The 15,735-nt window shown below is 42.4% G+C and overlaps 2 protein-coding genes across 3 annotated transcripts in view; one reads left to right on the forward strand and one right to left on the reverse strand.

The window, feature by feature from the left end:
* Nucleotides 1-38: 38 nt before the first annotated feature.
* Nucleotides 39-3,398, reverse strand: LOC147228078 (serotonin N-acetyltransferase-like). Its single transcript, XM_086156286.1, has 3 exons — nt 3,002-3,398; nt 2,584-2,738; nt 39-1,032 (listed from the first exon to the last, which is right to left on the reverse strand). Exons 1-3 carry the CDS (start codon nt 3,147-3,149, stop codon nt 727-729), a joined length of 609 nt encoding a protein of 202 aa, XP_086012412.1. The 5' UTR covers nt 3,150-3,398; the 3' UTR covers nt 39-726.
* A 2,916-nt stretch (nt 3,399-6,314) lies between these two features.
* Nucleotides 6,315-15,735, forward strand: part of LOC147228079 ((E3-independent) E2 ubiquitin-conjugating enzyme UBE2O-like) — a 41,066-nt gene continuing 31,645 nt past the window's right edge. The window contains exon 1 of one of the 2 annotated variants that reach the window (XM_086156271.1): nt 6,315-7,044. In XM_086156271.1, coding sequence (XP_086012397.1) covers nt 6,589-7,044 — 456 coding nt within the window. In that variant the 5' untranslated portion in view covers nt 6,315-6,588. The remainder of the gene's footprint in view (nt 7,045-15,735) is intronic. The other variant, XM_086156272.1, reaches the window with a different exon arrangement.

Consider the following 15,735-nt stretch of genomic DNA (forward strand, 5'->3'; position numbering starts at 1 on the left):
AGCGTTTGCAATATCAAAAATAAAATCAACATTTTGCTAATTTAATAAAGTTCAATTTGTATTGTTCATGCCTCACAGACTTTAGATTGCTGACAAAGAAAAGTGTCCATGCTTGGTGCAAGCATTCAGATGCAAATATAAAAACAAAAGAAAAGTATGGTCAAATTATCGGATACACTACATCTTATATTCCTCTTGTTGGTGATCTCGATTCAAAATTGTTGGAAGTTTTCATCTGCATTTTACTGGTGCAGTTATACCAATACTTCTGCTGTACCACAGCTGAAGATTGCTGTGGTACAGCAGCTGAAGCTGTTGTAAAAGGGATTTTCCCGATGAAAAATTGATCTCTTAATGAAGAACTAAGATCCATACTTGAGGTTAAATTAGGAATATTAAAGAGGGGGAAAGGACACAGAGCATCTGTGTTCTATTTAATATATTAATAAATGTCCAGCATTTATAAAACAATCAAAATACATAACCATAGTTTAAAATACTGTTTACATTCTTCCAGTAGGTTGCTCTCATGGTACTTTCTGTTTTCCAACACTGACAGGCAGCTGGGTGGCGGCTCTGTGTATTCATTTCTCTGTAGACTTAAGTCAGAACACATCTCTTGTTCACAGAGATGGTCACAAACACAGCGTTTTGTGTACAACGAAGCTGCTCGGACGCCCGTTGTTCTGTTTCCTCGGGGAGAATCCACAGTGTGTATTTCTTTCCTCAACATCCGCTATTGCGACGCATGAAGGCATGGCCCTGCACTAGGTAGAACATTTCGATGAAGGTAAGGGACCCAACTGTTATCTCACTGGGCCCATGCACTTTGAAGCCTAACTTCTGGTAGAAAGGAACAAGAAAGTCTTCACACATAAGCACAGCACGGCGAACATATGGCAGGCAGCGGAGATACTGGAGATAGCGCCACATCAGGATTGACCCTTTGCCCTGCTGGCGGAAGGTCCGATGAACCGCCAGGACGTGGATGTGAACTGTGGTCCCGTGAGCCTTGTGGAGAGTCAGAGCGTCCTGGAAGACAGAGGTAAAAGAGGGCTGTAACCATGGGGAAGTGAACAGCAGCATGCTGTCCTTGACATAAAAGTCCCATCTGTCCCAAGTGCTTCATTTGCTAACACTGAAACATCACTTCTGAGTAAGTTAAAGAAACAAACAGAAAAATAAAGATATGGAAAATGAGTTGTTAAAAAAGTCAATGACTTCAAACACTATGTTCAAAAATCTTGTAAAAACAAAAAGAGGAAATACAGTGAAATCATATCAAAAAGGGAAAACTTCAGTTTCCTTTGAAAACAAAACCCAAACTGGCCTATAATTTCAGAACATAAGATTTTTTTGAGTATTTAAAGATGAGAAATAGAATCATAGACCTCATGAGAGAAATACTACATAGAGAAAATTTGACTTTTACAGTGATTATATGATTAGATAGTTTACATTAGATTGAATGCCCATAGAACTTCCAGTTGGTCAACTTGGAGCTTGATGCCTTTATGAACGTATATGATGTTAAGAGCTGCAAGCATCTCCGACAGCTGATACCTTCGCACTGATTTTTGCGAACAGTCGGGAAAACCTGACTAAATATGTCTTGAAGAAAATCTTGACATATGGCATCATTTATGATGTTTTGAGTCCACAATGAAAACTGCTTTTGGGAAAAAAAAAAAAAAAATTTCCTTCAATTTCAAAAATTGGTTCATTAGATCAGTGGGACTTTGTTGATAAAGGGGTTTTTAAGCCCTTTAAACTCCTCAAACTACAGCTCCTCTCACACATGAAACAGACAGCTGCTCACTTTGACCCTGCTAAGCTGCTGGCTGCTCGGTGAGATGTTTGTCAGTTGCTGTCATTTGTTGCCTATGGGTCTGACACAACTCTGCAGAGGGGAAAAACCAACACTTTGGGGGATTTGTCGCTCAGGTTTCAATTTTCTCACACACGACCTTTGTTTAGATTTTACAGAGTGACTGTATATGTGACCCTGTGATAAACCTGTTACCTGTCCAGAGCGTACCCTGCCTCTCGCTCGATGACAGCTGGAATAAGCTCCAGCATCCCCCGCAACTGACTGCAGGATAAGCGGCACATGATGGATGGGTGGACTTTTACACACTTGCTATAAATAGTTCCCATTTTATTTCTCAATGTGTAGTTAAAGAGTCGCTGCATTTGTCATGGACAGGAAATCTCTGTTGCACCTTTCAAGTTTAAATTTTCTTCCTAGGTTCCAGAAAACCTTGGCATTATTAAACCTGTTAAATCTTGGTCATACATTTAAATATAGTTGACACACAAGTGATATTTTTCTTGATAGATTTGCTGTTTTTTTTTCACATTATTCATTCCTTTATCAAAGTCTGGATATTTACTCTGTGAAAAAGCAAATGCTATTAATTAGAAAAGTCGGATGAGGTGAGACTGAAGCAATAGCCCAGCCACTGTTTTTTTTTTTCCCCTCCTTAAGCTCATCTTTGCCTAAACCTAAATGGGGCCGAAGTGCTCCTTAAAACTTTCCAGAGTCCACCTATTTCACACCATTACATACACACATTGTCTCACCGTTGTAAGCCTGTCCTGGTCCCACAGTGATCCAATGATGAACGCCACCAGACGGCCCTCCTCGAACCAGCCCAGGGAAAGCTCTGGACACAGGCTGAGGAAATGACGCACTTCGTCCAGGTGGAGAGGGCACTCACCGGAAACCGAGATGAACGCTGGGGGGCGGGGAGGGGGGGGGGGTGATCAGTGTCACATAGTAACCTCATTTAAACTTACCGACAGGCTAAATAAAGAGTGATAATTACAAATAATTAAACTAAACCCCGTAAGTTAAGTTGTAAGGTTAGTGCAACCCTGGCTGCATCAGGGTATCTGTGTTCCGGTGGTGCCCGTGTGCGTAAAGTTGGAGACATCTAGAGAACATAGTTCACACACACATGGCTGTCATTCACTGATAAAACATGATGCATCTGCGTACCTTCTCGCTCAATCTCGAAGACGCTGATGGCGTCCTCTGGGCTGAGGGAGCGGAACTCGCTGGCCGGTAGCGTGTGGCGGCGTCCCTGTGGCACCGGAGAGCGCATCGGGAGCGGCTTCAAAAGGGGCACCGCGCTCATCACCGACATCGTTATTCTTTTTTATTTGAAGTTTCCCCCGTCAACTATCCGAACCGAATGAAACTGTACTGGTAGATTAAGTTGTCTCACGTTCTGCCGCTTGACCACAAGCGTTTAGTCTCCTAAAAGCCGTGTAAGTAACGGTACTGACGCGTCTAGGTGGCGCATCCCGGGTATTTATACCTCCGGTGCGCAGGGGTGGTCGTTTCTAATCCCGAAGCCAGCTGGATGACCGAACCCTTCACCCCGTGAGTTTGTTGAACAATACACAGTAGGGTCAGGGGGATATTTGTTTATCGAGCATTATCCTCGTCATGCCACCATCAGACAAGCAGATTTGGATTTAACTGATCATGTGTTGGAGTTTCCGACCAACATATGGACTGATCCTGAAGCGACAGTAATCAGGCATAACGATCTATAGATCGAATCTGTCAGCTATCAGTGGATAGAAACTCGCTTTTTCGCCATTTAAAATAAATGGGGTGATACCAGGGAGACGACGTGCACCCTTTTAATAGACATTTGGAGGAAACTTCCGCTTCTTGTTCATTGTCCCTGCACTCGACTTAAATGTTATTCCATTCTTTTTTTGCGACATATAAGAGGATTATACGATGCAGGGGTTTGTCACCTCTTCAGGCTTAAATAACTATGTAAAGACTGAAAAGTTTGCATTTTTGAGCAGCTGAGCAGCTTGCCTTTTCTAACCAAACTTTAAAATATCTTATGAAGAATACAAAAGCTATTGTATGTCTTTTAAATTTGTATTCCTCTATAATTATCGTTGTTGTTGTTGCTACTATTATTATTATATTTAACTATCAACAGGGATCAGTTATGTGGTCTAAACAACCCTGAGAGCAGTTGAACACTTCGTAAGGGTGGTAATATCATGTAATATCACGTAATATTACATTTTAAAAACGTTTTTGATGTTTTTTTTCTTTTCTCCCCCCCCCCCCTCATCTACTAAGATGTCATTTAATGTCATTGTGAATGCTCTCTTCATTTCTTTCACCATTCAAAAAATGGAAACTTCTACAAAACTGACAGAATTATCAATGTCCTGAGAGACTGGAAGTTTAACATGGAAACACCAGGTGCATCATTTGCCAGCTTATGAGGCAAATTATCTCAGATAGCATTCAGACTATGGACTGATGCAGTCTAAGAAGGGCACACGTTCATTGTTAAACTTGTGGAAAAATTCTGGGTCGAAGAAGGAAAGGAGTAAAGTATGCTCAGAAGCACCGAGAGAAAATGAAATGCAAGAGTCAAGGACTGGCAATAGGGACACTGAATATTAGGATGATGACAGGAAAAGCTAGGGAGTTCGTTGATATGATGCAGAGAAAAAAGGTGGATGTCTTGTGTGTCCAGGAAACCAGGTGGAGAGGTAGCAAGGCTAGAAGCTAAGGTGCAGGTTTTAAGTTGTACTTTTTTTGGTATTGATGGGGTAAGAAATGGAGTAGGTGTTATCTTGAAGGAGGTGTTTATTATGCTCTGGAGGTGAAAAGAATGACAGATAGATTGATGAGTCTGAACCTGGAAATTGAAGGTGTGATGCTCAATGTAGCACAAGGTAAAGGTACGGGTAGCAAAGATCAAACAAAGGGTATACAATGACTTGTATGTTCGGATGGAAAGAGAATGATTTATGTTATGGCCTAACTGCTGTCTCTCTTGTCCTTGTTTGTCCCAGCCCACCCATCCTGGCTATTTTTGTTTATTTATCGTATTCATTGCTATTTATTTTTGTCACTCTATTTATATTGTTGTTTAGTTCTAGTTGTGTATTTTTCACCGTCACTGTTCCGCAACGTCGCCCATTGTCATCTCTGATGTTGTAGTTGTCTGCTATCTATTTATTTGTGGACTTTCTTTTTGTCTTGCTATCTTCTGTCTTCTGCCTTTTCTATTTATATTCATATCTCTTTCTGTTTTTTGACATTATAACTGTTACACTGCTGTGACAAAGGAATTTCCCCAATGGGGATCAATGAAGTTTATCTTATCTTATCTTATACAGGTTGAATAAGAAGTACAGGGAAGGTTAGAGGGAGCTGCATTATGCATTTGTAGACCTAGAAAAACCGTATGACAGGGTGCAGAGAAATGCACCCTGTGGTATTGTATGAGGAAGTTTGGAGAGGCAGAGAAGTATGTTAGACTGGTGCAGGACATGTATGCTCGCTGTGAGACAGTGGTGCGGTGTGCTGTCGGGGTAATTGACAAGTTTAAGGTGGAGGTGGGACTACATCTGGGGTCAGCTCTGAGCCCCGTCTTGTTTGCAGTGGTGATTGACAGGCTGCTTAGGTTAAACAGGAATCTCCCTAGACCATGATGTTTGCAAATACATTGTGACCTGTAGTAGGAGCAAAGAACAGGTAGAGGAAAGTCTAGAGATGGGGATGTATGTCATGTACAGAGGATTTTACAAATTGGTTAACGGATGGTAAGGTTGGAAACTGTCAGGCAGGAGGCCTTGAGGAAGACCAAAGACAAGATGTATCAGAAAAACTTTATTTATCCCCAAGGGGCAAATGGGGAAGCTGGGATCTTAGGCGGTCTCCCATCCAAGTCCTGACCAGGCCGACCCTGCTTAGCGTCCAAGATCAGGTGTTCAGGGTGGTATGGCCGCAAACAAATCCATATGGATGTGGTGAAAGAGGGGATGATGTTTGTTGGTGTGAGAGGCGAGGATATAGAGCAGGGGTGGGCATTTTGGCTGGTGGGCCACATTTCTTGTCTAATTTTTATGCGCGGGCCAACTAGGTGAACAAAATGAAAATTGCAATTTAAATATTTCAATTTTTTGGCATTTTATTTCAACCTTAAAACCTTTAATAATAATATAACGTACCAACCGTGGCATATAACGTAGCAACAATTTCCATCGGGATAAATAAAGTTGTTCTCATCTCATCTCATCTCATCTCAACCTACATTATTTTGGAAAGAAATTAAAGGAAAAAATCAGTTTCGAAATTCAATATTGATTGAAAATACTTGTTAAAATATTCAAATATTCAAAGAAAATAGTTTGGCGGGCCGTATAAAAAAGCAAAACGTAAAATGCCCAGGGTCTGATATAGAGAATAGGGTAAGGTGAAGGATGTTGATTTGTTTATTTGTTGTGGCAACCCCTGAAGGGAGTAGCCGAGAGGAAGAGATCAGTCAGACATGGTCAGGTGATAGTTAGAAGAAAAGAGGGTTTATTTAGTTTTATTTACCTTCCTTTAAACCCTAGGTGTTACGGATTCTGGCTGAAGGCTGTCATCAAGTGTTGAAAGACGGTACTACTTCCTTCCGCTTTTTGACGCCGGTCACGTGACGCAGCACTGCGTCATTACGTAAACGCGTGCACTTTCCTGCTTTCAGGTTTTCGTTTTTTCATTCCACCGTCGTCCTTGCGCTCTGGCATCTCTATCCTACAACAACGACGATGGCGGAGCCTGCAGCACCGGATGCGACGGACACAGCTGAGCCAGTCTCCACTACCCCGGGCCTCTCTCCCGTAGCAAGCCCTGGTTCGGAGCCCCCATCCACTACTCTCTCACCCACAACAGACGGCTCCCAGCGGCTGTTGTTCTCCCATGACTTGGTCTCCGGGCGCTATCGTGGATCCGTCAGGTTCGGCCTCGTACGTATGATCCATGGGGAGGAGGATTTCAACTCCGACTCGGATCTCGATGATGGCGGCGGGAGAGGCGGTGGCGGAGGGGGTGGAGGAGGAGGAGGAGGAGGAGGAGGAGGTGGTGGTGGCGGTGGAGGAGGACGAGTCCCGTGGGATTCGGACACTGAGAGTGCGGTGGATACCCCCAGTCGGCCCCTTGGCAGGGGATTCGTCCGCGTCCAGTGGTACCCTGAAGGAGGCAAGCAGGACATCAGGGAGACAAAGGTACCACACTCCATCCAGTATGTCACAGTTTACCCTGAGTCATACATTATGTTTAGAGCCCACTTCAAAAGCGCTTCTGTTTCAACCCTCTGAATTTTTTCATTTCATGTATTTCTTGCTACTATTCACCCTAACTCACGGCCCAACTAATCCATATTCCCATTGAACCTAGCTTGCTAACTGGCGAGCATTCTAGCGAACACGCAAGCTAGCACTTTAGCTCCCAGCCTCATGTCAGTCACCTGGTGCCGGCAGTGTAAACCGGGCTCGTCCCACCTGTCTGCGGTTAGCCGGTCTCTAATTCCCTATCGCCGATTAGAGGAGGAAGATAAACAAACAGCAATTTCCTGCTGTGTAAGTTTTGTTTTTACTCCACGTGCTTTTTTGACAGATGCATCCTTGTCATCAAACCATTAGCTCGTTCCTGTTTCTCTCAGCTGGGTGTGACTTGGCCTTGGACCAAGCTCCCTCCACATTCCATCTTATCCACTTCTGTCTACATCAGTTTCTCAGCTTTTTTCAATTTACTAGGACTTCTCCCACAATGGACCAAGGACTTGTAAACATACGATCTGGACTTACACGTTTTATATCTATATTTTTGATCAACTGACAGCATAAAATGTCATACCAGGTATTTCCCCCAACCCACACTGTTTTAACGGCAATGCAGTACTTTTTGTGCAATGAAATTACAGAACACAAACAATGCCCCGGTCTAAGACAGGAATCAAGAGATGTAGGATTAGCTGTGATGAGCAGGCTTGACTTAAGACATTGTCTGTTTTTTTTTCTTTTTTCATACAGTTGGTTTACATGTGGATAACAAAAATAATTCATAATTCATTCACTAGCTTGTGATTGAAAGTTCTTAAGGGTAGTAATTTGAGGGTTAACATTTTCACCTCCAGTTGCCATAGGACCAAGGGCGTTCCTCCGTGATTGCAGCTAAAGCCTTTCCCCTACAGGTTTTCCTTTAATACTGATACATCAAGTACATCTTACCCCTAGACTGCAAACTCTCATTTTCTTTCAACCTCCATTTCTTAGAACAAAATCAGGTCCCAGAATTTGATTTCCCCAGTGTAGAGTTGGCAATCAAACAGGAAGGCAATCACTAGGTAAAAATTCAAAATTTTATGAGGGCTGGTGAAAGAGCCTTATCTAGCTTGGATGTGGTTGTATCGCATTACAGCACTTTGCCATTCTATAAACAACCCAAAATGATCTGGAATTGGTATAGAAGTGACAAACCTGCTGTAGCTGACATTCTCCAGTAATCTGCCAGGCTTTGTAAAAACGGGTCATGGGGTTTAAAGGATGAGAATGTCTGGAAAATGCTCATAGAGATCCTGTTTAGAGATGCTGGGTGGGTCTAGAAAAACACTATTTTTGGATCTGTCGTTTTGTCCTTTTGAACTAAATGAGTAAAGTTCTGGCCACAGTGTCATTCAGCTACTTGTCACAACAAAGGCTCAAGTAGACAATGATACCAGTATCGACATCCCACACTCTGTTAGTGCTGTGTCATTACTAGCCTCTGTGGCTAGATCTAGTGTGGGCCAGTGTGTATGTATTCCAATTTCTTGCTTGCTATGTTTGTTGTAAGGCATCATTCCTCATTGATTTCTTTTCAGCTATTCCTAATCTACATGCACCCAAGTCTCCAAAGGATTTGATTTAATCTCAAGAACGATCATAAAATAATAATTAGCAATTCATGACAAGTTTAATTTACATTTTGACCTACATTTATTCAGAATTTAAAATGAATATATGCTGCTGAAATGATTAGGGACAAGAAACCTGATTAATTCAAATCAGTTTTCATTTAAGGTTTCTAAAAAAAAAAATCGACAGCAAACCAGGGATTTTGAGAATTCTGGGAACAGCAACAGCCATTAGGTACAAATTATTGAGGATTGAAGTACATTTGGCTACATTCTAGGTGTGATGTCATATGTGTAAAATGTATTGGATTGTATTATAACATTTATAACTCCGCTGCTGAAACAACAATCCTAAGAAGTTCATTCATACAGTGCTAGAACATGAGCTGTAAAAGACACTTCTAACACAGAGGAGACACCTGGTATTCTGTAATCACAAATACCAGATGACAGCAGACCACTGAATACAATCAATAACAGTGGAAACAGTGATTTTATCACAATAAACACAGGATTTCTCAATTTATTTTGTTGTAGAGAGGGTTGCTGCCACATTTTCCTGCTTCTGTCAACTACGTATTAGCCACTCGCAACATGTTTCTGTCTCGTGTCAGCCATCAGAATTTCTGCTGTGCTCTAGCTAACCTATCTGTAACTTGCATTTTCAATTGCAGTTTTGCCAATATACAAGTGGTGCTGTCTGTTAGCTTGTAAAAAATATGCCCAACGCGGCTAGGGGTGCAAAATATTCAAATTTTTCAGCTGAGAGCAACTGTGTTTCCGAGCAGACAAGAAAACAGGACAATAATAACATACAATAGTGTCAATCGGATGAAACCCATTTAACAAGACTGACTTATATGATTAATAGTATTGAGTAGAAGTGGAAGCAGAGATAGTGAGGTGTGACAAAAGTGTGATCCAAAACAAAGAAGCTGCCATTAAATAAGGTGGCTGAATGAAGTACAGGAAGATTCATTTGGTTGTGGCATGTCTCTGACAAAGCCATGCTGTATCAGGCATGACTTTGTCGGGGAGGCATCTTTTAGGAACATTGCTTTAAAAACCACCATGACACCTTATGATAATCCTGTGGTTCCAGGCAAGTTTTGTGCCGTTTCCCAGGCAAACATAACCCTTGCATTGATGATGCAAAGCAGTAAACTGGTTAACTCATCACATTTGTACAAGGAGCCACTGACAGAAAGCTGGTGCAGTTGCTGTTGTGACTCATCTCGTTCAATGGGATTCGTAAAGTCTTTGCCAAACCCTCCGCCCTGCTTCTGTTATTGATGAAAATGGCTGTCAAAGTGGAAGTCGTTCTTAAAGGGGTTAACTCCGGTGTCCAAGGGGGATTGTGTGTGCTGCTCGCCACGTCTTTCATGTTGGTTACTGGCTCTGTCAGTGCTGAGCCAGTCTGAGTTGTATATGATTAGTATATGACCGACTTATATTTCTGCCTGCAAAATTTTTTATGTGTGTGTGTGTGTGTGTGTGTGTGTGTGGGTGGGTGTGCTATGCAGGACAAGATCAAATAAGATCCATTATCCAAGGGCAGGAGGTAGACAACCATCCAGTCCATAGACAATTACGTCAACATTCTCCAACACAGTTCTTCTGGGATGTCAAGGGTAGAGTGGTTGCAGGCAGGAGTGGGGTGGGGTTGTGGTGGGGGGCTGAGAAAGGAAAATGTAGAGGAGAGAAATGGAAAAGAGGTATGTGTGGGAAAATGGGGATGGAGAAGATACAGCAGAGAAAAAAAGGTGAGCTGATGGGAAGGGTGATGAGTGAGCAAGGACTGACATTGGAGCAGGACGGGAAAAATTTGGGTTAGGTTGAATCCCCGTCTGATCAGTTTAACTATGAACACACACGCCTGTCATTCTTGTAATTAAACATCTATGCATGGTAGTCATGAATTTGTCTAAAACAGTATTACAGTATTAACACTGCAAGCCCGACAACAACCAATGAACACTTAACAGAGCAATCATTGATATTTGTAGTGGCTGCTTCTATGTAGGCTACAGTATGTTGACAACTTCAGACTGCCTCTAACTACTTTCAGGTTCAATATTTATCAAATGCTGATAGTGGATGGTGAATAACTATTTCTTGAGATAAAGGATAAGGGGAACTTCACGGACAATCAGAGGACTCAGTTGAGTGTTGAATTAATTTCATTCAGTACATCTGTCGAAGCCCTCTTACTTTCATTCCAATTTCCCACATTTATAATGAAGTATGCAAGAATATCCACGAGCCATTTCGGACATGGCAGCTTTGATACCAGGACTGGGTAGTAGCTGTCAAGGAGAGAGAACCCGAGATGTATTCTCAGTGAAATTCTGTGGGGCATATTAAAAAGAAAACAGGATGGCTGCCACCAATATCAAAGTGGACTGAAGGACCTGGGCGGTTTATCTCACCCTAAATGGTGAAAAATCAAAAACCTTGCTTGACATCTGTCAGCATCTTATAACACCATATTCCCTTTTGGCATCATCCTCAGTCTTCGCCTCATGTTCTGCTTTCGGCTTCTGTTATTGATTGTTCCACTGCGTGTTTTGATGCTGATAGGCTGCTGCGCCAGGCACTCCTTCAAGCTGATTGGGTGCAGGTCTCGCCAACTGTGTCAGCCATGGTGTTTGGTCAGCAGTTGATGTTAACACCCACTGGAAATTGGCTATCCAGTCAGATGATGCTAGGCTACTAGAGGTCAGGATTGAGGAGAGGACATGAGGGCGAGACAGGTGATTTCAGGAGCCTACCAAAGCCATAATGTATGAAATGAAAGATGCAATGAAAGGAAATGAAGGGATGGATGGGGAGGTATAGAAGGGTAATTCAAGAATTTCATACCCTTTTAGTCTTGACTGCCACACCCCCTCTTGGACGTCCTCTCATATAAACCAGGTGTGATTAAAAATCGTGTTCCTATAAATATACTTTATGCGTTTTTTTATGGATTTATTTTCCCTATCATGTCACTAGATCATATTGGCACCTGGGTCTGCGGAGTTAAATTTGCTCATTAATTAGGAGTAAAGTTCAGAGAAAGAGCAGTCTTTACAACAACAGAATTATGAAGCACTTACTTTTGTGTCAGCATTGACTGCCAGTGTATACAGTAAACCCTTGTTTATTGCGGGGGTTACGTTCTAAAAATAACCCGCAATAGGCGAAATCTGCGAAATAGTCAGCTTTATTTATTACAATCATTATAGAATACAATGCTGTACTGTAGAATGAAACAAAAGATCAAAACCTGTTTTCAGGCCCAAGCATTTAAAAAAAAAAAAAAAAGAAAAACAAAAAAAAATATATAAATGCTTTCTGACAAATAGCTATATACTTTTTAGAAATACTGTACAGTAAAATAATAATTTAGTAATCAATATGTTATTTTCCTCCTTTATATAACAAACCGAAGATTCATTTATTCTGTAATGGCGCCCCACACACTTTTTCTGCGATAGTTAAAATCCTCTTCCTTTTGGGCACGTCATCAGGTGCCTTTGCCGATGCAGAATGTTTCGTCGACATTGTGGGATTTGTCGTGGAGAAAATTTGCAAACGGAAATTTGGCAAGCTGTACCGAGACAAGACGCAGAGATTGTTGACACTGGTCTACCGCCCTTTAGCCAATTAGGATGCAGGACACAACATACTGTACTGTAAAAAAAAAAAAAAAAAAAGCATTAAAAGAACTGCACTAAAATCTGTGAAACAGTGAATCCGCATAAGGAGATCCACCTTATAGCGAGGGTTTACTGTATAAAAAATACTATGTAAAGGTTCCTGTGCAGTTTCAAAAGAAAATCACTCAAAGCCAACAGAATGAATGGCTTCAGTGTCAATACAAATTGCATCACTAATGTGATCATTCTAATTGGCTGAGTTGGAACTTCTATAAACAGATTGAACATGGTTTGGTTTGTGCTTCCACCTCACGAACAACCCTGGTTCAATTCCCACAGGGAGCTTTTCTGTGTGTTGTCTGCATGTTGCCCCAGTGTCTGCATCTGGTTTCTTTACTCAGTCCAAAATTTCCCAGATCTGTGAATGAGATTGAATGGTTGTTTGAAGTACATATGTGGCCCTGTGATGAACTGGCGACTAGTCCAGGGTGTACCCTGCCCAAAGAAGGTTCAATGACTCGTTGAATCAGTGGGCCATTTGGGACACCATTTTTACTATTCAATGAGTCAGAGGGGTGGAACGGCACTATGACCGATGGACTCATGGAACTGTCTGATGATGCAGCACCCGCAGCAATCTCTCCATTACCACCTTGCGTCTTTTACATGGATTTCTACGGTCTCAAATGTATTCTTGAATCTTGAATCTCTTGTATAACCAATTTGAAAAAGAGAAATACCAGTCAAGCATGAGTGCATGGAGGTCACGTCACTGTCGACTGCTTCCCTTAGGGATTCTGGTCCCTGTTGCCCCTGACACATGCAATATATGAAGCAGAGCAGGGTGACCTTTTTCTGTAGCTACAACATCAATAAGAAATTGGGAATCTGTACAGTCATGTGGGTGGCTTAATAATGGCTGGCTATGTATTTCTACATTTAAGACATAATAGTACATATATGACTATTTTAATACTTGTAATACAATGAATATAGTGCCATTTAAAGAACTTCCTAGCCCTCCCTCTGTTCAAATAAGAGGCAATGAAAGCCACCATGGCTTTTTGCCATCTTAGTAACTCTGCAGATCTTGTCATTATAATGCAACTTGAAGACTCTTCACACATATATAAATGTAAAACTCTAATGAGATATCTTTATTCCATGAAAAAATCTCCTAATACAAGTTACCTTTTTTATATTATTTATTGACAGCACGGATGGTGTTGGGAGTTGGCACGTGAATGCCTGTCGTTAATAAAAGTTATTCTGTGCAGAGTGCAACCTGATTTTCTGACTCGCAGACTTTTCGGTGAAACAACAGCAAAGCAAGGATTCCCACCAAAAGTAGCAGTGAGAAGTAGCTTGGAATTTGAAATGGCTCACAGAACAGGGGGTGATTACCATGGCAGCCTCCAGAACCAAGCTATCGCCTCTCTCACTCTCTCCCTGCTGTTTTTTTTCTCAATTTTTCAGTGATTTATGAAAAAAATGCCATCGGCTTCAACTTCAGCTTTCCCACATTTCCATATTCATCTCAGTCCTTCTTTCCCCACTATTGTTTTCCATCCTTAAATCACAATTCAGCCCATAGCTTTTTTGCGCCCCCCCCCCCCTAGTCCTCACTTTGTTTTCCACCTGCTTCTCCAATGGAGATTTCCATTCAAGGAGGAGCTGATGATCTGGTCTACCACGGCACACTCCAACCCCAGTCCTGACATCGCCTCGCCCCCTTGCACATCCCTTTTTTTGCCAGGTACCTCCGAAAAACTTAACAGCTGCTACTAGAAGTTCCCAGGGCGGTAACAGGGGAAGCTCAGAGGGGACAAAGCTTTAATAATTACCCTTGTACCAGACCTCAACTCGGGACATTGTAGATCGGAGGCAGGAATACTTCTGAGACCTCCTCAACCCTGTTGAAATGCTTTCCAGTGGGGAAGTGGAGCCGTGGGACTCTGGAGTGGACACGCCTATTTTTGGGGCGGAAGTTGTTGAAGCAGTCAAAAAGATCTTTAGTAGCGGGGCCTCTGGAGTGGATGAGGTCCGCCCTGGGTTCCTCAAGGCTCTGGATGCTATAGGATGCTGTGGATGCTGTCCTGGCTGACACGCCTCTGCCGTGGATGTAGGGGACAGTGCTGCTAGTCTGGCAGACCGGAGGGTGTGCTCCAACTTTAGGGGGATCACACTCCTCAGCCTCCCTGGTAAGTTCTATACAGCGGTGCTGGAGAAGAGGGTCTGTTGGTTCGATGAGCCTCGGATCCAGGAGGAGCAGTGTGGTTTTCGTCCAGGTCGTGGAACAATGGACCGGCTCTATACCCTTGGCAGGGTCCTTGAGGGGGCATGGGAGTTTACCCAACAAGTCTGCATGTGCTTCTTGGATCTGGGGAAGGCATTCAACCGTGTGCCGCGAGCAGTCCTGTGGGGGGTGCTCCGGGAGAATGGGGTATCGAATACTGTTATACGGGCTGTTCAGTTCCTGTATGATCTGTGTCGGAGCTTTGTCCACTTTGCCCGTTGGAGGTCTGACCCGTTTCTTGTGAGAGTTGGACAGGGCTTCCCTTTGTCACAAGGCTCTGGATGCTGTAGGGGTGTCCCGTTCATAACTTCTGTTCATTACTTTTATGGACAGAATTTCAAGGCACAGCCAGGGCGTCGTGGGTATCCGGTTTGGTAGCCACAGGATCGAGTATCAGGAGTCTCGCCTCACACAGGTCACCATTTGTGGCACAGTGAGCTAGAATTAGTTATTAGTAATAACTACCAATCAAAGTTCTTGGAATATCATTAACTCAATAATTATACCAACCTTGCTTCAGGGCACCACCAGAAAAGCTGGAAAATAGTGAAACACAGTATAGAAATAGGTATTTATCTAAAATATTTAACAGTATTGATATTTTAGGTTAATAAGGCGTAAGTTCGACCACTGACTCTGTCACACAGTCTTGTCACAATATATGTATATTAACACTTAGAAAACTCAAGAAACTCCCCTTTTAAAATATAATAAAGTTTATTTGACAATCCAAAATGCAGGTGTGTGTGTATTAAAGGACTACAAAAATGGTAATGGCCTCAAGAAAACTACAAAATGGCGGTCTGAATGCAGAACTACCAAAATGGCAGCAGCTGTAGCACAAAGGCAACCACCTGGTGGTATCATGTGATCTGGACTGGAAAGCACAAAGGAATGAATGGGCTGCCAATAGTGTAAAAGTTACGTGGAGGTGCGTTCGTGTTCGAAAAACAAAGGAAAGCACACAGAATGAGAGGAGCAGCAAGCAACAATAGCAATAACGTGGGAATACACCGATTGCCCACGGCACGACAGGAGAACAGCAGTTACAACCATAACACAAAACTGATCAATAACTCATGCG

This window comes from Fistularia commersonii, chromosome 12, assembly GCF_037954325.1.
Source record: "Fistularia commersonii isolate RoL2024-O1a breed Wild chromosome 12, RoL_Fcom_v1.0, whole genome shotgun sequence".
Classification (NCBI taxonomy): Eukaryota; Metazoa; Chordata; class Actinopteri; order Syngnathiformes; family Fistulariidae; genus Fistularia; species Fistularia commersonii.